The 27977-nt window shown below is 39.9% G+C and overlaps 2 protein-coding genes across 3 annotated transcripts in view; one reads left to right on the top strand and one right to left on the bottom strand.

Annotated features, from left to right (window-relative positions):
* cpped1 (calcineurin-like phosphoesterase domain containing 1) overlaps positions 1-27977 on the top strand; it is a 145281-nt gene that overhangs the window by 42719 nt on the left and 74585 nt on the right. The window lies entirely within an intron of this gene.
* The window catches only part of shisa9a (shisa family member 9a), a 55240-nt gene continuing 27335 nt past the window's right edge, over positions 73-27977 (bottom strand). For both annotated transcript variants that reach the window (XM_077550100.1, XM_077550101.1), the window contains exons 3-4: positions 16826-17107; positions 73-8128 (exon numbers count right to left, since the gene is read on the bottom strand). In XM_077550100.1, the coding sequence (XP_077406226.1) occupies positions 7290-8128; positions 16826-17107 (1121 nt within the window). In that variant the 3' untranslated portion in view covers positions 73-7289. The remainder of the gene's footprint in view (positions 8129-16825; positions 17108-27977) is intronic.

Below are 27977 nucleotides of genomic sequence, written 5' to 3'. Positions count from 1 at the left end.
CAGTTGACCTAATTAAGTGGCCGGTGAAGGTTAAAGGGCCCAAGAAGAAAAAAACTATACAAATACAAATGATTTCTTTTTTTTGCAGAAGTCATCTTTTTATTGCCACGTAAGAAAGTCGTATATAGAACAATAGTAATATATTGTTAGATGGCAAATCACCAACAAAAAGAACCAAAAATATCCCCGTGAACCCTCCCCCTGTAAAAAGGAAAGAAAAAAAAAAGTTCCATCTTAGCAACACTATGGTAATATATTTTGGGACAAAAAATCTGCTATGTTTTTTTCTAACAATAGTCGAGTAGTACCAAAATACATCTTCCCCATAACTTCATTTCACAGAATTCAAAGTCAGTAAAAGGTTAAAGGACAACGGGGCATCACGGTGCATATTATAAGCTACTGTGCAAACAATAGTGGGAGATGGGCTTCTACCATAGAAAATATGCTTTTACTAGCAACATGTAAATGCAGTGTCGGGGCCATATGTATTCATATACACATATGCATAAATACCACAAACTGGTCTGGACATTAAAAAATAGAAAACTGAATCTCGTATATCTTTGCAAATTGTACGCGGTGAACACACAAAACGAGCCAATCAGTTGAAAAGATTAGCTTGCTAGTGGATAATCATCGTCCCACAAATAGCTTATCGATTCTGCTGCAGTTATGGGAAATCCCTTGGCTCTGGCTGGACATTGCAGGGGTCAATAACTGGTGCTTTTTTTCTCTTTTTTTTTCACCAGCTAGCTTCCTGCTTCTGCTCACAGAAATGATACATAGCATTAGCGTTTGTTTGACAATACATATGAAGAACATCATAGGAGCAAACACAAAAAAACAAAAACATCTCTTCCGTTTTTTGTCATGTGCTGAAGCCAAAAGTGAAAACAATGCGCATACTGTACAGACGGAGGCTATACAAACTTGTAAACATTGTATGTGGTTCCAAAAATCAATCTTCTAATTAAAGTTGTTTGAGCCCTTAAGAGTCACCACCGTACATATACTTTTGAGTTCCCATCAAAAAATGCAGATGATTTTTTAATTTTTTTTTATGACAAGTATGGGTGATTAAGGAAATTAATATATGCAGACAACAATTATATTAAATTATAAAAACAAAACAAAACGTATACTATGTTTGTATAAATAAGGTTTTATTTTCACAAGATTTACTTTTAACTTGCTACGTTTTTTTGTGTTCAATGTGGCCCTTATTTATACTCCTTGGTCATTTTTGTTTTCAACCCTATAACGCCAAACGTATCATACTAAAGAAAAGACATTTTGAGCCTTCTATTTCATGAGTATAATATTCTTCTCCCATTAAAAACCTGATGTACAGTATATGATCTGACACATGCATTGCATGGATAATCCATTAGAGGGCAGTATCGCCTAGCTGACGGCTTTGACGAACTTGCAAGATCGCCCCAATTGAGAAAGAAGAGACACCTAAACTTATTAATAATACAGGGAGTCCTCAAGTTACGACAGAGTTCCGTTCCTACGCTGGAGATGTAACCCGAATTTTGACTTAAGTCGGAATTCCCTGTTAAAGTTGATATTTACATTAAAATACTTTGTACAGTAATTTAAAAAAAAATATTGTGTGACCCGGAAGACGCCAGGAACCAATATTTTGTGTTTCGTGACATTCATTGCTGACGAACGGCGGCGCGGAGCTAATTCAAGCTTAAACACGGAAATGTGACGCGCCTGATGGTGAGTCGACCGGCCGATGGACGTCCGTTGCTGGAGGTAACAACAACGTTTACATAACTTTAAAATGGCGTGATTACTGTGGGAAATTAACGGAAAAAAAGGTGCTACGGTCGAGGCACGGGCGCCATAAAGACGTAGCTCGAAGACTCCCTGTAGTGGGAAATGTTGGAAATACTAATATGTTTGATATGTTTATTATTCTATTTTTGGCAGCTATAAATGTACGAATTTAAAGCATTGTGACCGGATGTATCATATATGACACAAATCAAAAGTCATATGTGGAAGTTGATTTAAAAAAATAAAAAAAATTGTTTGTTTGTTCAAAAGGATCAATAAATACTCTATTTACAAATAATCCAAATTTTCTCTCATATATTTCATGGTTCAGGCTTTATAGGGTTAATTGTGTCTATGATTTTTTGTCAAACAGTCATGTCATGATTCCCAACTTCCCATGTGGGAAGCAGAGTGTCTTCGCACCTCCAGCACTATCAATTATTCAACGCTTCCTCCCAAACGAGGGTTGACACTGAGTCCCTTGTCAGTCGTGTGTTGCCACTGTGGAGTTTCAGCACAGCCTCGTGCCAGTATTTCTTAAGGTCTTGGTGATTAAAGATCACAATGAGAGCTCCTAATCCCCTCCGGCCACAAGTCCCTTTTCCGCTCGACTTACTGAAAATCCCTAGTGGATGTTTCGCAGTGTGGTTTTCTCAACAATGAAGCTCGATTTCAGCGTGACATGTCTAATGGGAATGGTGTTTTGTGTGTTTTAATAGAGCTCATCAAGCTAGAAGGAAATCGGACCACAAGACCAGTTTTGTATTCTCTGAATAAGGCAAGACGCACACCAGGCGAAAGCACAAAATAAATCAAACATTTCTCTGTGTTTGTGGTGTGTGTGCTTTTTAGGTGCAAGGAAAAGTGAGCATGTTTGCCAGGTGTTTGCTTCTGAGCTTTTCCTTAATCGCCACCCCTCACTCCCTCATTCGCGCTGTTTGCTTTCGCACGCGCTTTGTTATTGATTTGACACAACGCGCAGTGCACAGACTCGGCGAAGAACTTGCCACGGTTGTCGACTCGTCTGTTTATTCAGTCCAGGCTGAATCAAGAATGAAAGCTATTGCGGCACCAAATGAGCATTATTATCAATAATGCTGCACTCCAAACCTGTCATGACCAATGACTAAATTCCTCAAGTCATTGTGGGAATACTGAAGCATTCCCGCTTATGTTATTGGGATTTTTATTCTCCACACTGTTGCTGTGTAACAACTCCCACATAATACTTCTGATTTACACCGTTCAAATTTCAACTTGCTTAAAAAATCACGCCTCCCGGGTTATATATCGCCTGATTCCACATTACTTACAATATTCGCACAATTTAACGGTAAATATCAACTTTTCCTCATTCATTTTCAATGGGATAGACGTTGAACTATCACTTTCCACGCCCACTTCCATACATACAACTTATCATCATTACCAGGTGGTCTGACACTGCTCGGTGGCACAGTTGGTAAAGTGCATTGTCCAGTATCCATAATGTCATCATTTATCTCTCAATTTACTTCTTAAGCAGTCCACATGCATTCAAATCTTAGCATTCAGCTATTAGCATTTAGCTTTCAGCATTCCCATGCAATTTCTCCTTTTGTGAATTCAGGTGATGATAGGACCTGGTGATTATGGGATGTAAAAGAGGCCTAAAATATCACCTTAATATGTACGTCGGCCAACCTCAACATTATGACCACTCTACACAGTATAATGATATCGAATAAAAGAGCTGCATCAAATAGTCTACCTTCATAACGGTAATAAGGTTCAGTTTTGATTTCAATCAAAATCTTTGTAAAAGCAGAATATTTGATATGTATTAGATATGCTATTTTCAAATATTAATTAAAGTCATGTTGACGCCTTCTTAATATTATCACCTAAGTAATTTTGTCAGAGTTTTTCAGGAAAACCCAAAAAATTACCACTTGCATCATGAGGAGATGATATTGCAAAAAAAAAAAAGACTTTGGCAATTATTTTAAGATGGCGACGATGCGTTTGATTTTTCTGAGTGATACTGAGGATGGACAATCTTCAATAATTTTTCTTCCACAATTTACTAGCCACAGTATTACTGACCAAGGCTCGTAAGGTAGAGTTTTTAGCTGCCAAAATGATAGACATGATGATTTATAAGAGGGAGAAGGCACAGAAAAAAGAAACCGCTGATCGTGTCAAAAATCTAAATGGAATCTCTAACGGAGAACTTCGTGTTTCAGTATTATCGAGGAAGTTCATGATTTGAGATATAGAAGGAACTATACTAAAAATCATCGGTTTGCAATATACTGTACTGTAACTCTCATTTGTTGAAATGTGCCCTTAACTGTCACATCATAATTACCGCAAATGTTTGCAAGAAAAACACTTTTCAACCCTAAATATAACAATCAAAATGAAAAACATAAATATGGTGAGAACATATGACGGTACCGTTTAAACCGAGAACCCTTTATATTAATACCGCCCGCAATTTGTGTGCCAAATCCTGTCTGTGCCGCTAATTAAAGCTGCCCTGTGGTCCATTAAATCTTCACATCTGGATTGAATTCCTCTAATTGGATCAATCGCAACTCTGCCGTCTACTCAGCTATTGTACCCAAACTAATTGTTACAAAAAGCAACAGGAGGCTGCGATACGTCTTCCTGTCTTTGTTCCAATGTATATGATCACATAACCCATCCATGCCTCCATATTATCATCACTATCCCGGCTGACTTCAGGCAAGAGACAATTTGACTCCCACAATTGCACCGTCACCCAAAACTCATTTAAATATAAACGTTAAATGAGCTTAAAATCCCGCCATATAAAGAGCAAGTCAATTTAAAGGTCAAAATATATGGGAATGTTTGTATTTGATCTTCGTCTTAAAAGTGAGCGTCTCATCATTATAGTCCGTGTGGCCATTCGGAATGACAGTCGCTCATGGTTAGCACATTGCGTCGTAAACCTTTATGACTTTTTTTTTTTTTTTTGTCTGGCTGCCTGCCTGATAGGAGAATTTCCAACATGACTGCCTCCTGAACCCACTCATGTGTGGCCGTGACCCTACCAACCGTGACCCGTCAGCGCAACCAATTCCAGCTGTCCTGCTTGTTTTTGAGGTTTTTGCTTCTTTTTTTTTGATCATGGTTATGGATGCATGTTTGTTTTTTTGCACATTGCTTCCACCGCTCTAATATAATTCCAGTGGCTGTGTCTGTAAGACTAGATGAGCTTTCATGGATGACGCAATAACCACTAATAAGCAATCATTTAAAAACACCTTTCTTAATAACCTCTTCTACATAAGTGGCCCATACAAGCAGCTCAAATCCGCAAAGGCTTTCCATTCAAGGGGATAAATGAAAAAAAAAACTAAACACGTGCGATAGTAAACCAAGCACATAACTGCATGTCCACTACTAGCACATCCTTAATCCTACTAATGGAGTTTCACTGTCCTCCCTTCAAATTCAAGCGGAAAGGGGTCTTATAGGTTGAAGCGTTTTGATTACGAGGTCAAGATGATAACGGTGGATGATGAAACCTAATAGGGATTGCATCATTACAAAAAAAGCAAAAAAAAAAAAAGCAAATGGGCTGAGAGAGGCGCTCAAATGATCTGACCTATTTTTTTTCCACAGACATGGAATTTATTTTTGTGTTTGAGTCAAATAACCCAGATAGGAGTTTTCCCCCCCAGCAGGGTGTGATGTTTTATGTGGAGCACAAGTGGTCTTATCAATCCTCGTTGCCATCTGTCAGTACTTTAAAAAATCAAATAAAAACGTAAACACTAATTGAGTTTACTCTTGGTCCAACTAAAGTACAGTTATGGATATTTGATTCAATATTTTTAAAGCAATTGTCAAGTGTCTCTTGATACTGTAGTGTTCCCTCACTTTTCGCAGTCTTTCTGCCTCCTTCAGCACACGAGGACAACGAAACATTCGCTTTAGGCGAATAACCTTAACCTGAATTTTGATGTGCCTTGCAAATCTTTGTGGAAACCATTTCCACAAGGATTTACTTGACTTTCTTGCGGTGGAAGTTGCTTGTTCTTTGCCTTCTTCACAGTTATTAAGTGGACGCTTCGTCGTCCTCGTGGAATGTCTGAGACAGAGCGCGTTCCTTTCCAATTTCTGGTCTCCGTGTGTTTGGGGCACTCTGAATAACTGAAAGGCAAATTTGAGCAACGGTCTGAGTAAAGCAACGCGCTCAGAGCCTATTTTTGAAAGCACCTTTGATGAGAGAACGGGGCCACAAGCTCCAATGTTCATGGTCTCGGTTTATGTGACACAAATTTCCACTCGAAATATCTACATTTTTTGATTGGTCTGACTGAAGGAAGACAAATAGCAAGAAAACCTTACTTACTATATTTTTTATTAACACCCCAAAGTTCCGTCCAGTCCCAGTTTAGTGAAGGCCCCATTCTGACCACTTTTAATCTGTATTTCTGATTGGAATTGAGTCAAAAGAGAGTGATTTAACTCTAATATATATCAGGTAGCTTTAAAATAAAATTTCATATTTCGTTCCACTTTAATTTAATTCAATTAAACAAATATGCACAGATCACATAAGCAAACAAACGAAACAAAGCAGTAAATGAGTTCTAAAATCCAGCTGACTGACATTTCTACAGTTTGCTCTGGGTTGGCCCCAATCTTATGCTCGCATGTGTATGTGAATATATGCACTTGAGTGTGATTATGGAAGAAAGATGATGCAGCAGCATCCGGATACCGCCTCTCGGCCCCACCTCTGGGCCAGCTGTCAGCATGCAGATGAGGGCTGAACAGCAGCAATCCTACTCCTCAGCCCAACATTATCTGTGCCGGAGCTTTCTTTGAGAAGGGTGACCTTCAGCTGTGAAGCTTATGAAGAGACTTCGGAATGGTCTCAATACAAAACCTGCTATGCCTGCAATCCAAAGCCCAGAGCCCTTGTCATATGTCGGTTGTGAACCCATCAAGGGATTCCGGTGGTGAGACATACTGGAATGTTGTTTAGTTCAACCGTGCTTGTTAAGCAGACTCTGTGACACTTCCTGTGACTTGGCAATGCCCGGGTGCTGTCATCGGATCCCTTATATTGCTTCTTGGGCTTGCTTCCCATTCATTTCTTTGTCAGCAGGTTTCCATTTACTTTGGAATGCTTTTGTAAGATACGACTTTGACAACTTGAAAGTTACGCTTGTTATTGTTATGGTTGCTGATGTCACCAACTTAACCACCAAGGTCCGACAGAAATCAGCAGTCCGTTCAGTGATCTTAGTGATGGACTCTCTATGGGTAAAGATTGACCGACCAGACGTTACGTCACTATCGCATCACAAATGTGTAGAAATCCTTTACCAAGTACCAACAAGCTTTAGCTTCTTCGCACAAACAAACAGACCTGCACCTTTTGGCCAACTCTGGTGTTGGTATCTCCACTTGGAATTTACTTGTGTCACCATTTCACATGCATTCTTTACACTTGGTCCTCATATCCTGGCTCACACAGTCACCTCTGTCTTGCTGTTGGTCACAAAGTAGGGCTGTGTGGGGAGGAAGTGTTGGCTGTGGCTCTGGCCTCTGGTGCCATGGAGCTGGTCGGTTTCCAGCACCGTACACTGAGGCCTCTTGTGCCCGTAGGTCTTCCTCCGGCCTACTGTCTCTGTCCCATCCCAGCCCCTTAACCCCATACCCACTGTATGCCCAGACGAGATGGTATTAGAACTGTACGCCAATGGTCGACCCATTGTTGCAAAGGTGGAGCCAATGGGGGTCTCGGCGACCCTGGATATTCCTAGGGATGTGCCCCCTGGCATAGTACCCCCCATGTGTGCCAAGGAGGTAGTCCCCAGTCCTGGCGGCTTGCTACTGTGGCTGTGAAGGTGAGTGAGGGCACTGTGGGAGCCGTGTGTGGCGTGGCCGTGGTTGCTTTTAGGTTTTTGGCCGTTTGGTTTTAACGACGTTACTCCAGTGATACGTCGGTCTGTTGGGAGAGTCGACATGGAGGTGATTCTGGGCGTCTCTGTAATATAGGTTGCCACTGGCTCTGGGGTCAGTGGCCCCAATGAGGTCATTGGAGTCATAGAAGTCATTGGAGCAAGGGAGGTCATGGGCGTCATAGCAGTCATGGGTGTCATTGACGTCATAGGAGTCATGGAGGTCATCTGGTTCATGGAGTGGGAAGCCATGGGGTTCGAAGCAATCGGGTTGGTGGTCATCGATGACATGTTGGCCATGGAGGGTCGGGAGTTGCCCATGGGTTGGAGCGGAAGACCACCTTTTGTCGGTAGCTCCACCATCAGCCTGCGCTTGTTGTACAGATCACCGTTGTATTTGGCAGCTGTCAGAATATAGAGACAAAACAATAGGACAAATTAGAGACACTTTGCAACGCTATCATAAAATATCAAAAGTCGAAATGGTTATTTTTGGTAGCATTCCAAAATAATGTAATATGATTTATTGTATGAATTTGATCAGTATCTTCAAGTCTTGTTCCCAAATGAGGGAAGAATAGAGAGTGCAGAGTCTGCTCTGATGTGGATTGTATCGTTTTGTCATGGTAAAGGCGCTGAGCCCAAAGGCGAAAAAGTCAATTTACCAGTCGATCTACATTCCTACCCTCACCTATGGTCATGAGCTGTGGGTCGTGACTGAAAGAACATGATCCTGGATACAAGTGACCAACATGAGTTTCCTCCGCAAGGTGTCCAGGCTCTCCCTTAGAGATAAGGTTAGAAGCTCGATCATCCAGGAGGTGGCTCGAGCATCTGTGTAGGATGCTTCCTGGACGTGTCTCTGGTGAGGTGTTCCGCGGATTGACCCAGGAGAGACTGTCTCCCAGCTGGCCTGGGAACAGCTTGGGAACCCCCGGGAGAGTTTCAAGAATTAGAAGTCTGGGCTTCCCTACTAAAGCTGCTGCCCCCGTGACCCGACCCCAGCGGTAGAAACTGGATGGATGGGTGTACAGTATACTGCACTTGTGATAAACTAAAGTGCATTCTGACTTGATTACACATTTGGGTAAGGTTACTACCGTAGGAACAGAACTCGGTTGTAAAGTGAGTGGTGTGGCAACTGGCAACCAGGTAGCCATTACATTTTAGTTTATCTCCAGATAAAACTGCAACTGCAGAAGTTCACTTTTGTGAACAATACAAGCGAGGGCATTTTCACTCTTAATTTTTGTCAGTGAATAATGCATGAGACTTAATGAGAACAATCAGGCAAATGCAGGTGGTGGGTAGGTTGAAGGCATAACGTTTGGTGCTGATCCAAATGCGGATTATGTCTGTCTTGGTATTATGAAGTTCCGTTTACAGCTCTTGGTTTAATGCCCCACATCAACGCCTCTGTCAGTCACCGCCGCTGAGCCAGTGTGTCTTATCAGTATGAAATGGTTTCTATCGAATCCATGTTCACAGTCCAGTCATTACTCTTATGCCCTTGTTGCCTCTGTACCCTTGGAGATAAAGTTAACACACTCAGCGAGTTTTCCTTACTATTGCAGCTATAAATCTACTTTATCACAGTGAGAGAAGAGGAGAGACAAGCGAACGGCCCTGTCAAGCGATAGAGAGGTTGGCGGGTGAGAATCAGGAAATGAGGGGGGGTGGGGGGGGGTATCATCTCACCCGCTGGGACACTGCTCGAATGGCTGCCCGCGGGGGGATCGAACTTGCTCAGGCGACAGGTGAATCAATTGGGCGGCAGTCAGCGCAACGGTACACACATCCAGGGGTGTACGTGACAGGAAACAGAAAATGTTGCTGTTACGCACAGTGGGCTCTGCATGCTCTGTCCATGAAAAGGCCAGCATCGTGCTGAGACTCAAGCAATATGCATAAGGAGGGTAAAAATAATCCCACTGGTAGCCATCAGTGTCGATAACATGAAAAATTCAAGATGCAAGCAGAGATGAACAGGAATTCGCACACCTTTTTTTTTTTTATGGCTTTTTCCCGAAAAGATCACGCAACTCAGATGCCGTGCGCCGCCAAATGTAAGCTTGGCAATGTAACGTCATCCATCTGTAAAGGATACCTTCTTCTGAACGGTCCTTTTAGGTGAGCTCTAGAATTTCCTGTTCAACTTCCGTTGTAGGGTCTTGAGACTTTTTCATGCATCCTCTGACAAAAGACAAACTGACTGTTTCTCATAACTAATTTTCTAGGGAGCACTACTTAGTCAGCTTTGGGGAAATATGTATATATATATATATATATATATATATATATATATATATATATATATATATATATATATATATATATATATATATATATATATATATAGCTATAGATTAATCATAAGGAAATACAGTTGGGTTAGAGCAATGCGATGCCGGTTTCTGACCCCAGAGAACATGTTTTTACTATAATAAAGTGTAATTGCACATCCGCTACAGTAGGTGTCAGTGGCGCTCTGCAGAGGTGCACTTACAACCATTTTATCGACAAATGATACTATTTATAGTCGTGGCGGAGAGTTGGGGGGCGCAAAAAAATGTTCTTCTTTCGGGAGGCGTAGTAAAAAATATTTGAGAAGTACTGGGTTAGAGGTAAATACATTTCTACTTCTTCCTACTCCTTTTTGCACGTGTAATTTACCTGATTTCCATTTTATTATATTTTCTTTTCTTTTTTTACATTGTCGTTTTGATTCACTGTTCACACGTTCAGAATAAATATTTTAATAAATTAACCAATCAAACCAGTGAACTCCTTGGGCACACCAGTTTTTTTTTCCAGAGATGGCGATCACAACAACAAGGTCCTAGAATTTCTGTAAATCATTTACCTGTTCTTTAATGATGGACATTATCAATTTTACAGATTGTTCATAATCACAAGGGGTCGTCAGTTTGCAATGCGTCTCTCATGAGAAGGCGAAATGGAAAAAAAACAGTAGGGTAGTAACTGAGCAAGAGTCTGTGTCGGCGTATTCATATATAACCTCAAACCGGCAGATGACGGGACCATAAACTGAGGACATTGGGTAATATTTTGTTGTGTTCCCGTCTATCTGAATTGCTTTCCTCATTAAGTAATGTTTGTTAATTGTCATCCTATCATGAACCCTCTAAGCTCTTGCCATTTAAATATCTGACTTGGGCCGTGGAACAGCTATGGTTTTCTTGTAGTCTAGTAATTAGCCCCACGGGAAACATTATATCTGCTATTTGTGACAATTTGTTAATCCTATTTTCATTAGTAAAAAGCCAAGGAGAGTTGTAGTGCATCTGGAGTAAACAAACGCCTTTACTTTTAATTACAGTCGCTTTGCTCTATGGATTATGTAAAAAAAAAAAAATATATATATATATATATACTGTATATATCAGATCTTGCATTACGAGGAGGAGTTTGATGAGCTTTAAAGCAGCTGTTCTGTCAGACACACAGGATTTGACAATACATAATTGGCGATTTGTACTTTCAGCCAACAACTTACTCTAACAAGTACAGACACACAACTCAGGCTCCTTTATTAGTTCATTTGTGTGTGCATGTCTACGCGCGTGTGTTTTTACCTCGCCTGATGCTGTTAAACATTCGATGAAGCGGCCTTATATAGATGCACAGGGGGATGATGTGAGATGGCTATTGATTGACAAGAGTGCTGCTTATCAGCTGTACAATTGGCAAAGTGGCAGAGGCAATTAAAGAAAAAGAGGCTGCTTTGGAGTGTTGTGGGCGAAGTGTTGATTTTAGACATTGATGTATTTCTTCAGGAGAGAACAAGCATTGACAATGCCAGAGGTAAAGAACAGTCATTCATTTTGCTCACGATTAGCTCAGCCAATGACATCTTCTGCCCCCTTTCTCCCTGCCCGCTCAACGAGCGCAGTCAAACGAGCTTCCCAGTCAACCTCTTCTAACTCCACTTGTCGAAATCTGTCAAGCAAATGTAACTCAGGTGATTTTCGACAGGCATCGTGCTACCACTGCAGTAGTAGAACCCGATATGAACCGCTATAAGGAAGCAAGGCTGGAGATTAGCAGCCCGATGATTCTTCAAGCAGTGATACGGATCATGATGGATTGAAGGGGGATCAGCAGTGGATTGGAGATGGTGGGCGTAGCGGAAAATGAGAGAGATACAGAAGCAGGGAAAAAAAGATTGGGTAAGAGTAGAATCGAGGGGAGAAGGTGTGATGCAGATGATAATGGCGATATAGAGGAGAAGAAGGAATGGTGTGTGGTAGGGCTGTGCAATTAATCGAAATTCAATTACGATTTTGATTATTACCCTCCACGATTACAAAATGGGCATAATCGTGCAAAAACGATTATTAATACTAGGGCTGCAACGAGTCCTCACCATTTCTGCCTCGGATACCCGCTGAGATAGTCGTAGTCAAGCTTGTTTTTTTTTTTTTTTTATATATATATATATATTTTTTAGCTTATCACCAACTTCATCCAAAAGGTTTTCAAAATTGTCCCAACAACTAAGCAAATTAGTGTCATGAGCAAATAATGTAAATTTTAATGAACCAGAGACTTCACAAATATTATTAATATATAAAATGAACAACAATGGCCCCAACACTGATCCCTGAGGAACCTCACACTTAACACCTAAAAGTTGTGATTTTCCCAAGCCTATTTGTACATTTTGTTTTCTTTTACTCAAATAACTAGTAAGCCATGCAAGTGCTACCCCTCGTATCCCATATTTCTGTAGTCTCATTACTAATAAGTTGTGATCAACGATGTCAGAAGATTTTTTTTAAATCTAAGAACACTCCCACTGCATATTTTCTTTTTTCTATCATATAATAGTAATATATGTTCCCCCAAAATCATAAATGTATACAATTGTAATATGCTGTACTGTACTGCACACATAACCTTGGAAATGTCTCTGGATATCTGTGAGAACAAGTAAAGCAGTGATGAAAGTAGATTGAAAGATTCCGAGCCAGAACGTCCTTGTACAGAAAAGGACAACTTGAATATAAATGTGCAGACATCATACTTTAAAATCATTTCGTAATTTCAAACACGTCTTAAGACTCTGCAAGACTTCTCGTCTCACAATACTCAACTCAGAAGATTGGGAAAACGGAGAACGTTGTGTTTGTTAACTGTTCAGTGAAGTCATGCATGAATGTTGCAATTTATGGAGAACTGTTAGAGCTGGAATTTTGTTGTTGTTTAAAATTAAAACTCACACTGTATCAGTTGATTGCCTGCAATAAAAAGTCGTATCAGTGACGCGGTTTCAAACATTTGACGAGTGTCAAAGCAAATCAAGGGGGAGACGCACTCTGAATTCTAATGCTAAAAGCTAATCACAAGTATGATACATTTGTCCAGCAATTGTTGTTTTTAAAGTGCTCCTTAAATAAAGTTGATTGACCATGACAGTCTATGTCCATGTCAAGTTCAACCCTCTGAAATATGGATGGGCGGGGGTGTTGAATGTAGCAAACTAGCTTGTCGCTAAACATGGGACAACAGAAAGCTTTTTTGTCTGTTTGTTGTTGGCTGTGCCTGACAGTAATCTGTTGTTGTTCCCAAATAAATCAGTGCTACAGTATTTATTTATTTCCTCCTGCTACTGCTATGTTTGATCATCGGCAGACAACCCAGAATACAGGGGGGGATCAACACAAGATGATAAACAAAAGCGACATTGCGCATAAGTGTTAATGAAAGTAACCACATATGTTATTGCATAATGAATTAAAGCAGCATTAGATGTATTACTCTTGATAACATCTTCATTATATTGTGTAGTGTGTATTTATTTTCAGATCTCAGGTTGCGCGCCTTAGTGTGGGTAGAGTAAAGTTGCCAGGCGGATGCGGTTTCGAATAGAGCTGAGTCAGAGCAGCCTTCACATTTCTCCATCAAAGTGCGCATTTACTACACAACTACTGCAAGACCTTTCCTCTTTTTTTTTATAATAAGCTCTTACTGTCAGCAAGATATTTGTTGTAATTTATATCATCCTAGCAGGTAACAAAAGTAAAGCCATATTGTTTAATGAACTCCAATCGAGTGAATCGTACTAAATCCAATCATTTCCAGCAATGTCACATAATACAGTCTACAACATCATAATGTGTAATAAAAATAAAGGCTAAGGCCTCTTAAGGCTACTAAAAACCAGTGCCTTACTTTAGAGTTTAAGTGATTAGAATAAGAATAGGATGGAAAGTGGTCAAACCAGGTGAGAGGATGAGAGTGGGGTGGAAAGGTGAAAGGGAGCAGACGTAGGAAGGTGAAGAAAGTCGGGAGGAGGAGAGACAAAAGGTGAAGAGAAGATTTGAATGTAAAACAGGATCAAGATCTGTATGACAGCATATGAAGACTGTAAATGAGTTTTGTATCGGATTTACATAAGGTTGTAGTCAAACTTTGATGTCTCCATGAATCCATTTCAGCTGAGCTCTGTCCCAATTACATGTAGACATTTAATACGCAGGTATGCCCAAAATTGTCTAGTAATGCCATCAATGCACTGCGCTATTATTTTACATTTTGGAACATATGTCTTTTATAGAAGCTAGTGGAGGTAAGACCAGATTTTCAAAATTAGAAACTGAAAGAGGAATAAAATATTTGTCCTCTTTGCGTGTTCCAAAACTTGAAGACAGATTTAATGTAAGAAAAAACACCTTTGCAAAAATGAATTTAATCTAACAGAGATCTCCGGACATCATGACATGCTCCAAACATCACATAACAGGTGGAATTTCAGAGTGCCGAATGTGTCTCTTCCGCGTGTAAAATGGCTTCTTATAGTTAAAACCGACCGCCTCTCTTTCATTTGTAGACAAAACATACTCTCTGGGTACTTTTCCATGAGCGATGGCGAAAACAGAATCAGGGGTGCGTGTTCAAAACAGATTCTGCTCTCAAGGACCAAATGTGTTTTCGCACAAAACGCTGAGAAGGAATTTTTTTAGACTAAATAATATGTCCCAGCTTGAGAAGGAATTTTTTTAGACTAAATAATATGTCCCAGCTTAAGGTCAAATTATACCGAGATCAACACTACCTGCTATCCACGTCCACAAAACATTTCAACATGGTTAATATAAAGAATTAAGATGTTAATAATGTATAACAATGGTTAATATATGAAAATAAAGAATTTAAATGTTAATAATATCTAACAAAACCAGGACATTACAATTTTTAATAATTACTGTAATTGCTAGTCAATCTGGTGACCGATGGTTGTGTTATAGCTAATGCTAAATGCAATCTTGGTTGACAGTTCAAAAGCGCTAAACAACCTGGAAACAAGACTCATCGCTGTACCAGCATATACTATTTTTATTTGCAAACCCTTGTTCATAAAACTGAAAATCAAACACAAAACTGTGTTCTTCATGTGTTTAAATGAAAACAAATGCGCCTCCAGAAACGCTCATCTCGTATTCAGTCTGACTACATTTCCCATGATTCTTACACACAAAAGCAGGAAGTACCGGTAGTTATAGTTTGGTATGATACAAGCGTGAATGTGAAAGTTAAAAAAAAAAAAAAACTGTTAAATTCCTTTTTTGGGGGGTTTATTGTATGAATCGCTATGACAACTGTGTGATTGACATACACAGGGGCCAAACAATTGGCTTGCTGTCTGGACAAAAAAAAGTTTGACAAAAAAATGGGGCTGGCGAAATACTGTACGCCAGGACTCGGGACACAAGGCTCAAAACTGGGATTGTCCCGATGGTCACCCTACTTTGACAGTACATGTTAACCCGTTTGCTCCCAAAAACTTATAAATACTTTCTATTTTAAATGTTTTAAGTGTCCCAAAGACGTATTTTTTGATGTTTTTTTTTTGTTGATGTTTTTTTTATGCTAGAGCATATAGAAGGCTTTGGTGCAGCCTCTCAACTGCAAAGAACGGTTGAAGAAATGGTAGTTATTACACAAATGGCCAGCAGGTGACAGCAGAGCAAAAGAGATCAACCAGGGCCACGTTGAAACAAAGCTCATTTACTCACAGTTCTAAATAGATTTGTGAATAATGATGAAACTTAGCTATATTCTAATGCTAATTACGGCAAAACGGAAACAGATAGAAATATGATGAAAGAAGAGAAGAAGAGAGAAGAAGAGACTCTAATCTTTCTTTTGGTAGGTTCCATGTTTTTATAGCAATAGAACACAATATTCTGTGGGTTTTGCAAAATCAGTAAAAATCCAGTAAAACAGCCGGGAGTGAAGGGGATTGCTTCAGTGAAAATGGCTGGGAGTGAATGAGTTAAAAGAGAAGTGTTCTTACAAAGTTACTGTTAATAGTTCAATTCTTAGTGTATGTGATGTAAAAGAACAAATTGTGTTGGAACATTTGCTTACTTGATCGCTAAATCGCTAGCTAAACAATTTTCACAGAGTTGGAGCCATTGTGCTATTTATTGCCATTTACATTGAAATTGGAAATATACCCAACAAGTTCCAAGTATAGTATTGCCGAGGGAGACCTTGTTTATCAAATGCAATAGATATTCTCTGTATGAGCTGAATAAAGTGGGGCCAGTGTTCCCATGTAGCATAAACAAGCTGTCAAACAACCACAAATCTGGTTGTGACACAAGGCAGCCTCTGCCAATAACACATGTGCCGGGCAAACGGAATTCAAATCAGCTCAAAATTGGTATGCGGGCTCCGTGAATTTGGTGGCGATAAACAGCCTCTTTCTGTTTTACAGCGTGTCAGCTCTGGTGCCACAATCAATAACATCTGTCAAATCTGTGCGCAAATCTGCTACATCTTGTTCACGTTGTTTCCGCACGCCCACCCCTGACCGTCGGGCTCGGGGTCAGGAAGTGTATCGGAATCTTGAGTGGGGGAAAAAAAACAAGACACCACGAGCAATTTGTATTTAAAAGAGAACATCTGTGGTCCGTAATTGCCAGCAGTGTGACAGTGATGCCTCTCCTAGCAAACAACAGCTTGCAGTGCTGTAACACTGCAGCAATGTTGCCTGATAAAACTGTGACAAACCAAACTGTTTTTTTCTTGTTTTTTTTAATGTAAAAGGTGTTACAATGATCGACACTCACCCACAGCCTTCAGTGAGGCATATTTGTTGAACTCCTTGTTTTGCTGCTGCAAGTGCAGTTGCTGTTGCTGTAGCTGTTGGTGATGCTGTTGTTGCTGTAGCTGTTGGTGATGCTGCTGTTGCTGCTGTTGCTGCTGCTGCTGTTGTTGTTGTTGCTGTTGCTGCTGCTGCTGTTGCTGCTGCTGATGTTCATACACATGAGACAACTGGCCGAGGGCAGGATACGGGTGCTGTTGGACCATGTTTGACACAGGCCCCACGTTGTTGTTGATCTGAGCACCCTCTGTGGACAAGGACACAAACATTAGCTTGTTTAGCATCTAGCTTGTTTGCTGGTTGAGTTCACGTAAAATTTACCAAAATACATGAACATGACATGAACTGGGGCGACACGTTTGAATGGTTAGCATGTCTACGCTCGCGCGATTTGGTTTCTAGTGGGTGCCGGGCAACCACAAAATATACAGTATACAGTGGTCCCTCATTTATCACGCGGTTAAATTCCCCAAATTATCCGCAATAGGCAGAATCCATGAAGTAGAGGATTTAAATAGAAAATAATCAACATCAGCTTAGTTGGCAAGTAGCATCTAGCTTGTTTGCTAGTTGAATTCACGTAAAAGTTACCAAAATACATGAACATGACATGAACTGGGGCGACACGTTTGAATGGTTAGCATGTCTGCGCTCGCGTGATTTGGTTTCTAGTGGGTGGCGGGCAACACAAAATATACAGTATACAGTGGTCCCTCATTTATCACGCGGTTAAGTTCCAAAAATGATCCGCAATAGGCAGAATCCATGAAGTAGAGGATTTAAATAGAAAATAATCAACATCAGCTTAGTTGGCAAGTAGCATCTAGCTTGTTGCTAGTGTTAGATATTATTAACATTTAAATTCTTTATTTCATATATTAACCATTGTTATACATTATTAACATTTTAATTCTTTATATTAACCATGTCAAAATGTTTTATAGATGTGAGATAGTGTTGAACTCATTATAATTTGACCTTGAACTAAGCTGGAACATATTGTTTGGTCTAAAAAAATTCCTTCTCAGTGTTCTGTGCGAAAACACACATTTGGTCCTTGAGAACAGAATCTGCTTCGAACACACACCCCTGACTCTGCGCCATCGCTCACGGAAAACTACCCAGAGAGTATGTTTTGTCTACAAATGAAAGAGCGGCGGTCTGTTTAACTATAAGAAGCCATTTTCCACGCGGAAGACACACATTCGGGACTCTGAAATTCCACCTGTTACGTGATGTTTGGAGTCTGTCACGATGTCCAGAGATCTCTGTTTTTTTATTAAATCATTTTTGCAAAGGTGTTTTTTCTTACATTAAATCTGTCTTCAAATTTTTGGAGCACGCAAAGAGGACAAATAAATTGATTCCTCTTCACTAGTTAAGTACACATGAAATATGATTGCTTTGTCATTTACCAAAAATACATAAACATAACCTAAACTGGGGCGGCACTTTTGAGTAGTTAGCATGTGTGCGCTCGCGTGAGTGTGATTAGGTTCCTAGTGGGTGGTGGGCAACACAAAATTGACATTATATACAGTGGTCCCTCATTTATCACGCGGTTAAGTTCCATATATTATCCGCAATAGGAGAAATCTGCGAAGGAGAGGATTTAAATAGAAAAGAATAAACATTAGCTTAATTGGCAAGTAGCATCTAGCTTGTTGCTAGTTGAGTAAAAATGTGATTGCTTTGGCATTTACCAAAAATACATGAAAATGATCTAAATTGAAAAAAAAAAAAGTTGTTTTAGCGGATAGCTGCGCTCGCATGAGTCTAATTTCTATGTGGGTGATGGGCAGCACAAATTATATATACAGCAAAGTGTATATTAAACACTCAAATTCACACCTCTTGACATTTGTGTCTTCAATCTCTACCTAGCTTGCATGTTTTAATATACAAGCATACACACACAAGCGTACTCCACACAGGAAGAACAGTGATTTAAATCCTGAACCTTAGAACTGTGAGGCAGCGTATCGCCCACTATAGCACCGTGTATTTCTATTATTTAAGGTACCAGTTACCATGAATAGCTGAAAGGTAAACATACTTTTTATTTCTAATGTCAAGTTGTTAAACTCTGAAAAATATGACAGTGTCAAATCTTTTGTCAATACTGTGTCTTTAATGGGGCTGATGTTCTAAAATGTTGCATCTTAACAACGAAATCTTTCCTATCGTGACCCTGGCCAGTTTTCTGCACTCCACCACATTGTTCAAAACTCAAACCATGCTCATAATTGATCAGCCTTCCTCCACACTTTAGTTATGCAACACAGCAATGCCAAAAGCTCGGGCCGAGCCTCTACTGGATGTTGCCAAAAACAAGTTGGTAAGATAACACACTTTACAAATATTAAGTGCACTAAGCTGTTATTGTAGTGAGGCACGGATGGAAAATCTTGTAAAGAACAGCCAAATGTCACAAGTAATGTGGGAAATTTTCACTTCAGCTTTGTTCCTCTGTTCAAGCTGACAGATAATTGCAAAGTTCTGTTACTGATGGCAAATGTATCCTTGATATAGAAGTACACTGTGTTAAAAGCATCCTAACTTTTCTGCTTGATAATTTTAGAAGCAAGTAAAAAAAAAAGACAGAGAGATACATGCAAGCTAAGTGCAGAATGGCGGCAGAATGACAGAAAGTCATAAAGCATGAAAATGAACCGTCCTATAACAATATTTTCAATTCCTTTGCAAGCGCACATCAATAGATGTGACAATTTACAGCATGCAAGCCAACAATATTGATCGTCTCCACCGTTTTCATGTGCTGCTCAAGACAATGCATCATTGAGCCACGAGAAAACGTCTTCAACACAAATCGCGCACACGTTCGCCCACAATATGTTGTGAGTTTCTGTAATGATGTGAATGAAAATTCAAGCTTTGCGTTTTCTGAATGTGATCAAACACAAGCTACGCCTAAGAACATGTGCCAATTTGTGGTGGGGGGCGGGAGTGGCGGGTGGATTTGGGAAAGGGAGCTTGAAGCCCTTCAAAAGAATTTAATGGAATTTCTCATACGACAGCATTTACTACAGCCTGGATGGGGTCAAGCAACTGGACAGCGGCGGCTAACCCATTTTCTTAGCGCATAAAAGATCTCATCCAGTTTAAGAGCACCATACTAAAATAAAATTCTATCAAAGCACAAGTGCACCTCCGTTCTTAGCCTTATTTTCAGGCTTTCCGCCATCAACTGATTTCAATCCGTGGACATAAATGGAATGGCAGCAAAGAATTGCAAAGCCTTTCAAAACTCAATTATAAAGAAATGGGACACATACTAAACCGGCCATGAATATGGAAGCGGTCTGATTACGTTTGAATAGTCACAGACTAATGAATTGGACTGGTGTTTATTTATTTATTTATTTTTAAGCCAAATTGGCAAGGTGCACATGACAATTGGTGAATTAAATTACAGCTTCAGTGAGTGTCATATTATCTGGTTACAACTTTGTGTTTTGGCAGAAAGCAATAGTTTTTGTGTCTTTTTTTTTTTAATGAGATGTTGCAGAGTCTGCTTTTTAATTTAAATCAAATAAAATAGAATGCGTGTCCATTTTTAAGCAGCAACAACAAATGTCCGAACAAGATTTTGAAATCATCCATGATTCTACTACTCGAGTCGTAGTGTAATAATAAGAGATGAATCTGTCCAATGCCTACGTTAATTGCTGTTTATTTAACTAATTCAAACCCCTACGACGTATAAATATGTTTTTAATACATTGTCCTTCACTCCCAAAAACGTTTTTTTTTTCAAATGTTTTTTTTATGCTAGAGCATACAGAAGGCTTTGATGCATCTTCTGACCTGAAGACGTCGCTTAAAGCAATGGTAGTTGTTACAAAAAACGGCCAGCAGGTGGCAGCCGAGTATAAGAGATCACCCATGGCCATGTTGCAACAAGTTCTTTTTCACAGTGTTTTTAACAGGTTTGTGAATAATGATGAAACCTAGCTATATTATAATGCTAATTGCTGCAAAATGGAAACAGATAGATTTTTTTTCCTTGTTTATAGAAGAGACTCTAATCTTTCTTTTGGCATGTTCCATGTTTTTATAGCAATGGAACACTATATTCTGTGGGCCTTGCAAAATCTGTCAAAATCCAGTAAAATAGCCGGGAGTGAAGAGGGTTGCTTCAGTGAAAATGGCTGGGAGTGAATAAGTTAAGAGCCATATAATTGCTTATTAAATAAAACCTACTTTACTGAACACTGCAGACATTTTTTTTTTTGTACATGAAATCCAAAAGTCATACATAGCTCTGTTTTTCCATTTTAACAATCCCCCCGGAAACAAGAGTAAATCATGAACCTGATATCATCATCTCTTGGTCTCGCTTTGAACCGAAATGTTAGTGTGTGCCTTGTGGCAGTGGACTAATTTGCATAAAGTCCAGAGAAAGCCAACATTAAGCAGGTCACCGAGTTCATAACAGTCCGGATAGCCTTCTACCTACCATGAATAATCAGCATGTCGCAGAGAGCCGCCTAATAATCTCGGATTTTATTTGGAACCATATTATCTCATAATGCCTCGTTGGATATTTTTGTTCTATGACCTTTTGCCTTTAATATGTTCCAGACAAATTAAAATTATACAGCAGCGCAAATAAAGGATCTCCACTCTTTTTCCTTGTGCTGACGTCATTAAGGGCAGTTTTTGAGTTATGTGGTAGCCGATAAGAATTTAATAAGCCCAAATATATTTAACAAAAGCATAAAAAAAAGTCAGCCTCCTACGGTGCGTGAAATAAAGAACATTAGCTTTAAAAATTCCCTGTCATGTTCATTGTCAACTGATCATTTGTATGGGTCCTAGCTACTCTCGAACCGTGTCTGTGCCTGAAAATGAGGCTAACGAAGGCAGTGCATAGCAAACCGAAAACAAAACCAATCAAATTCAGTGTAGTTTATAGGCGCTAAATGTCACACACACAGAGCAGTTAACTCCATGGTTAATAGCTTACCATCTTATTTGTATCATCCAAAAACGTCTAGAGCAAAGGTTTTTTTTTTTAAGTAAAAATTGTACAGTTTCTAGAAAATGTGTGCCCCCTACGCTTTGTAAAAGTGTCGCTTGAGGGATTGGAAGAGGAAAGATTTATTAACTGAACCTCAGAGGCTGCCGTCACAATTTATTTCCACAAAAGCTTGCAGAGGCCTGGTGCATGGGCTAAGGGAGAACCTATTAATAAGTGGTGGTGTTGGTGAATTTGCCCGTGAATGATGCATGATGAAATTCAGGCATTTGTACGATTTGCTGATTTATGAGAGGACTGATACACATTGCATTTTAGCCCCTAGCTAGCTGCATGCTAGCTGACTTGCTAGCTGCCATATACTTTTACTAAAAAGTTGTTTTTTAATGTTTTTTTTTAAATGTTTTAATATTTTACATCACATTAGTTGATGATTAGATTTTTATACTTCACTGACAGTTTGAATCGTAAAGGTACATGACTAGCTGAAGAATTCAGTTAGCTAGTGGCTAGAATGGAATGTGTGCATCTTCACTCACACTTAACAGTAAAGTTGGTCAGACCAATGTCAAAGGAAGCAAACCAGGAAGGCTACCGCTAACAAAAGAGACTCAGTAAAAGAACACAAATATTTTATTTCTGCTCAGTTATGCTCAGGTTATTGGTAATCATCTTCGACAACTGTACAGTACTTGGGATTCATGTAAACTTGCGGTTAGCATGTCTGTTTGCTAACATATATTCCCAACAATCAAATTTCGGGGGGAGGGGGGTTTGTTTTGGTTGTTGTTTTTTTTCTGTCTGTGGGGTCAAGTACGGAATGGACGAGTGATTTTAGAGCACTAGTATATAGTGTATATCAAGGCTTGAAATAAGCAGTTTCACATAGTACGTAGTTTGCTAGTCAAAATTAGCATTTTGCTCCTCATAAATAGTCCCTGAATAGCAAAACTGAGAATCACAGATTTTTACGTTTTTCCAATAATTGAACTGCTAAGATGCGAGTAGTTGGAAATCGAGTCAAGGTCGGTGCTATTTACACCATACCAGCCAGCTAGCGACTAGCTTTGGCTGGCTACTAGTGTGGCTAAGCAAGTTGTGGACTTGCTATTAATAAGGTGATCAGATTTTTTAAATTAAAAACAGGGACACTAAAATTTTGCGTGAAATCAAATATACAACAAAACAGGTAGTATACCGCTAACAAAACAGTCGCCGTAAAAAAACACAAATATTTTATTTTATTTTTATAGACTGTGCCTATTGGTAATCATCTCCGACTACTGTTCACAGTATAGTACTAAGACTTTATGTAAACTTTTACGGTATGTATTAATCTGTTTTAGAAAAACTCACAAAACGCCAAAGAAATGCAGAAATAATCCTTTGATGCAGGCTGAAAGGATCTACTAAGTCTACTAAGGTGTGTTGACAGCTTTAAACCCCCAAAATTGTTTCCGTGAGCAGTATTTAAAAAGAAAAACTGTGTGTGTGTGGGGGGGGATAAGACAAAGAATATTCACTGGAAGTTACCTGGAGTGGACTACGGCAAATTGATTTTTTTTTTTTTTACTTACAGTGGTACTAATGCGCATTATGATTGTCCGAACACTGCAGTTCTCTGACCTCTTCAGATAGGCTGGGTGAAGTTCTATTAAGTAAACTACACTGTCTGGAACGTTATGTCAAAGGCAAACAATAGGGAGAGCTGTATCGAGTAATGTGGGCTACACAGATTAGCATTAGCATAAACATTGTCTTGAACGGATGCTCACTTTGTTCTAAACCGGTCGTCATGGTAATGAAATCTGTACTCGTCATTGGCCCATAATTTCATCATAGTGACAGTTGGGCACCAAAATTTCTTAATTCTACTGATTTATAATAATTCCATTATTATATATGACTATATTTCTGTTATGTGACTTGGAACGTATTGTGTTTGACCTTGGAGGTTGCACTATATTCTACTGAAGAAATGAATAGACTTGCATCCCTTCAACTTTTGTGTTGTGTGTGGAGACATAAAGAGAAAGCACATATACAGTATATGTAGGAGGGCTCCTGTCTCATATTTGGCCTGGCTCCATTGCTACTGGCAGTACAGTGTAATTCCTCCGTTAATTTTTTTATTTTTTATTCTGCACTGGAAAATTGCAAGCAGCCGACTCATCTATTATTCCCTCTTTTTCTGCACTCGGCAAATGCATAAACCCTCTTCTTTTCTTCATCTGCAAAACTGCTTCTCTGTCATTACTCGAGCCTCTTCATCTCTCGGCTCTTCTCTTTTGTCATGGCAACAATATTTTTTCCTCGTGTAGTAGTTCGCATTGTCGTGCAGTCACCCACGCCCACATATCAACAGGCAGGCGGGCAGGCTGGCCTGTACTCTACTGAGAAAGTCAGTGTTATGCAACCTGTGTTTGTTGGGTTGTCAGTTTGTCCGTCCCCCCCCCCCCCCCCCCCTCCAACTCTGCTTTACATATCTACCTGTACATGCTACCAGTTAGCATATTTTCGAGGTCAAATTCTGCCAAGCTTTGTCAGGCATTGTCCAAAAAAGTTGCATTGAAAACCTGCTGTTGTTTTGGTAGAAAAGCAATTTAACGAGCTATCTAACCGAGCGGAATATTTTGAGGATGAACAGATGTTGACATAAAAAGACTGCACAGATGATGAAAACCTGTGCAAATAGTGCATCGAAAGGCTTTTGTACAGTTGTCCTAATCTGCTGCTTGTATTGAAGGCAAGAACTGAGAATAAACAGCTTGTCGACCCTGATTTCCCTCCCCCCCTCAAATCATTCACTCCGGGTTGCAGGGTGCACATTGAGGAGTGTGTGTGGTCCCTTCTGTGTCTCCGCATAAGCATCTTTAGTCACACGTAAACGGTAAGCAGGTTATGTGAGAGTCTGCGAGAGGCGGGAGTCAAGTGCTTCTTATTTGGCCCCGTCTGTTTATCTGTCGGGTACACGAGATGCGTTGCATCTTTCTGTCTGTTGCTCCAGTGGTCCTCATCCTTCCGGTCCATATCTCCCCTCTGCAGCATGAGGACGTTTAAGGATCACAGAAGAGTAAAGAGAGGACTCACTATGAGACACTCGCAGGGGTTTTCATGCGTGGCTTAGTGGCTATTGGAGAAAAAATGATTCGGATTCCCTGTGATAAAAAATAATCGATGCTAGAATGGAGCCATTAGACGTATAGTATTGGATAGAATAGGATATGGTCAAGCGGGATTCTCAAATGAGCACCAGAGGTTCTCATTTTTTTTCCCGACCCACCAACCTTATGGATGAACTTACCCCCGTGCCCCCTTACAATAAATGGCTTCACACAAACACTTACCACGAGTGAAGAAAGGGCATTTCCGTTATCTTAAATATCCTCTGTAAAATAGCACGCACACATGCGAAAAAATTATGCCAGCGTACTTTAATGAGCACAACTGTAGTTTCCATAAGGGCATATAAGCTAAGCTAGCTACGACGTAGCTTTGCCGTCACTATCAACACATTGACGTTCACGGACATCAACAACACAGCTGGTTGATTACCGCCATTGATTTAAATGCCTTTAGTTGTTCAAAGGTTTATGCACTGTTCGCATTCGTCGTTTATGGTGTCCATGTACGTAACCGGTGGCAGGCGTGATCTTCCTTCTTCAATGTGTAGGGATCCCGGCGATCGGTCCGATTTTTGCATCGTACCGCTGGCGTTCTTTTGCCTGAAGGCTTTCCCGTTTTAATACGCGTCGTTTATACTATTGTCTAGGCTTCGCTTTGAGCCGCGACGGGGACGATCCAGACAATATGGTGGAAGGGAGCTGGACACGCCCACCGGCTGACTTGGGAACTAGCTATAGGCCCCCAAGCCAAGCCAGAGGGTAGCCATCTTATGTTGCCACTTTTACTGACAACTTCTGTTATTTTTCCCCACTGAAAACTGCCTGTTTTATGCTAGGATCCCGGTATGCGGTAACGAGGGCCTCTCAAATAACAAACTTCACATTTTGCATCGACCATTCAGATTTTATTATCTCAGTATCGTGCATTGGGACTGTTAAGTCCGAACTTAAATTGGAGAACGCTATACACAAAAAAATGTATACAGTGGTCAATAGAATTCATGAAATTGGGTTGGCTGGATATATTGTGGTGTACCGTACAAACCGTTTATTTTAACTAAATTGCATTTGCAATCTCTTCTTCTTGTTATTTTTATTGTAGTGAATGACTTAAAAAACACATTATACAACCACAGCCTGTTGCTCCTCTATATGAGTCTAGTAACAGTGTGAGGACAAACATCCTGTTGACAACTCACAAGGATGCGCTTTCAGGAACGTTGCACAGGCTAATCAATTACGATACTCAGATTAATCCAACAGTCTTTTGCTGACTATGATTGGATAGGGGCGTTGGATGCTGGAGTTTAATTATCATTTTGCTTTTACCCCATTTTAGATGAAAGATTCTTACTTTCTAGTAACATCATTTGAGAACCAAATAGTACTTCCAGAATGATCGTCTCACATCAAAGGCATGTTATTGGCACAAGCTTTCATTTGTGCCCGGAAACAACGCCTCGAGAATTTGAGGATCCAGGCCCCTGAATAATACATGATATGCAGCTTGGCCCAAGGGCTGCTGTTCTTAAATTCATTGGACAACGCTGTCTGTTCCACGGAACATGCCAGATTCTGCACCTAATATACGGCCTTGTTTTTAAAACACTGCTTATCTCATTATCATCACCATATGTCACTAGCTTTGGCTTCACTCATTAGCGTGCCACTGTGCTCCCATTTAGGGAAATGCAAGCGATACATTGAAACGTGCTTGAAAGGAGCCAACAATACCAGGTCTTTTTTTTCTAATCCTCCCGAGTCTGCCATTAAACACATAGGACTGAGATGAGAAAGAAGGAATATTGAAAAGTCTGTCATGGGAAATGGCTTGGGGACGTGATAACAGAGAAAGCGGCTTTTAAACACCTAATTGTTCCTTCCTGAGCATTTCAAAGCACAATGGCCTCGGGTGCATACTTTTGCGCTAAGATCCAGATGTCATACCGTTCTCATTTTGAAAATCTATTGATTACTATTGTACCCGTCCCTGATTGTTTCTATTATCTTGCCGCAATCCAATGCATTGACTTGAGTCTCAAAGGACGTTGTTAAGACCGGCAGCAGAATGAAAGGTAAGAAAACTCCCTGACATTTATAAAACCTGAAAGCTGTGCAAGGCAGAAAATAAATCAACTAAATCACTAATCGAGATGAAAAATGTTGCGATAGGAACTTTTGCTGTCCTGTGAGACCCTAATATCCCTTAAACATAACCTCGTTTTTTTTAGCATATTCCACAGTTTCCCTTTTCACACAGCACTTAGTTTTTTAATTTGTATCCCCCTCCTAAGCCACAACAGATGGGGGCAACCATTTGTAGCGAAATTATAATGTGTCATTTCAACTCATTTCACACTCATGTTAAATGCAAAATGAATCAAATTCGGTTGCATCTATCGTGCTTGAGTGATCGGAAATCACTCACGTGTGAAGGGCAGGCGAGCGATTGAAACAGGCTTAGGAACGTATAGCGTGTAATAACTGTCATTTTATATTGAAACGACATCATCAACGGCATCATATTTCAGCGTTAAGCAGTAGTGGAATGTGCTCACGTTGATAAATAGGCAGTGTGACACGTACTTCAGATTGGCAGTTATTGTTACATATATTCAGACAAGCTGGGCTGCACTCTATCTTCTAAGGCGACAGCGTTTATCATTCACAGTCACCAAGAGGTACGAACACAGCAAAATAATACCTGCTCCACTAAAGCACAACTGACAAAAGGATCCCTATTTATCATGGTGATGGATAGCCACTAAATGAAAGACAAAGTCACAATAACATCATCCAGGTCTATTGTGCGTCTCAACGATCTTCTGTCTCATTCGCACAAAGACAACTTAATTAACTTTAACTTTAACTAAAATATTGCACAGCTTTTCAAACATGTAAAAAAAAAAGAGCAGCAAGCCATATTTCCTCCTTCTCCTCCATTCTTCATCCCCACTCCCACAAGTGCTGCTCCGAGTAAATATTTCTGA

Source organism: Vanacampus margaritifer, chromosome 18 (assembly GCF_051991255.1).
Source record: "Vanacampus margaritifer isolate UIUO_Vmar chromosome 18, RoL_Vmar_1.0, whole genome shotgun sequence".
In the NCBI taxonomy this organism is placed as follows: Eukaryota; Metazoa; Chordata; class Actinopteri; order Syngnathiformes; family Syngnathidae; genus Vanacampus; species Vanacampus margaritifer.
This window is presented reverse-complemented; position numbering and strand designations above follow the sequence as displayed.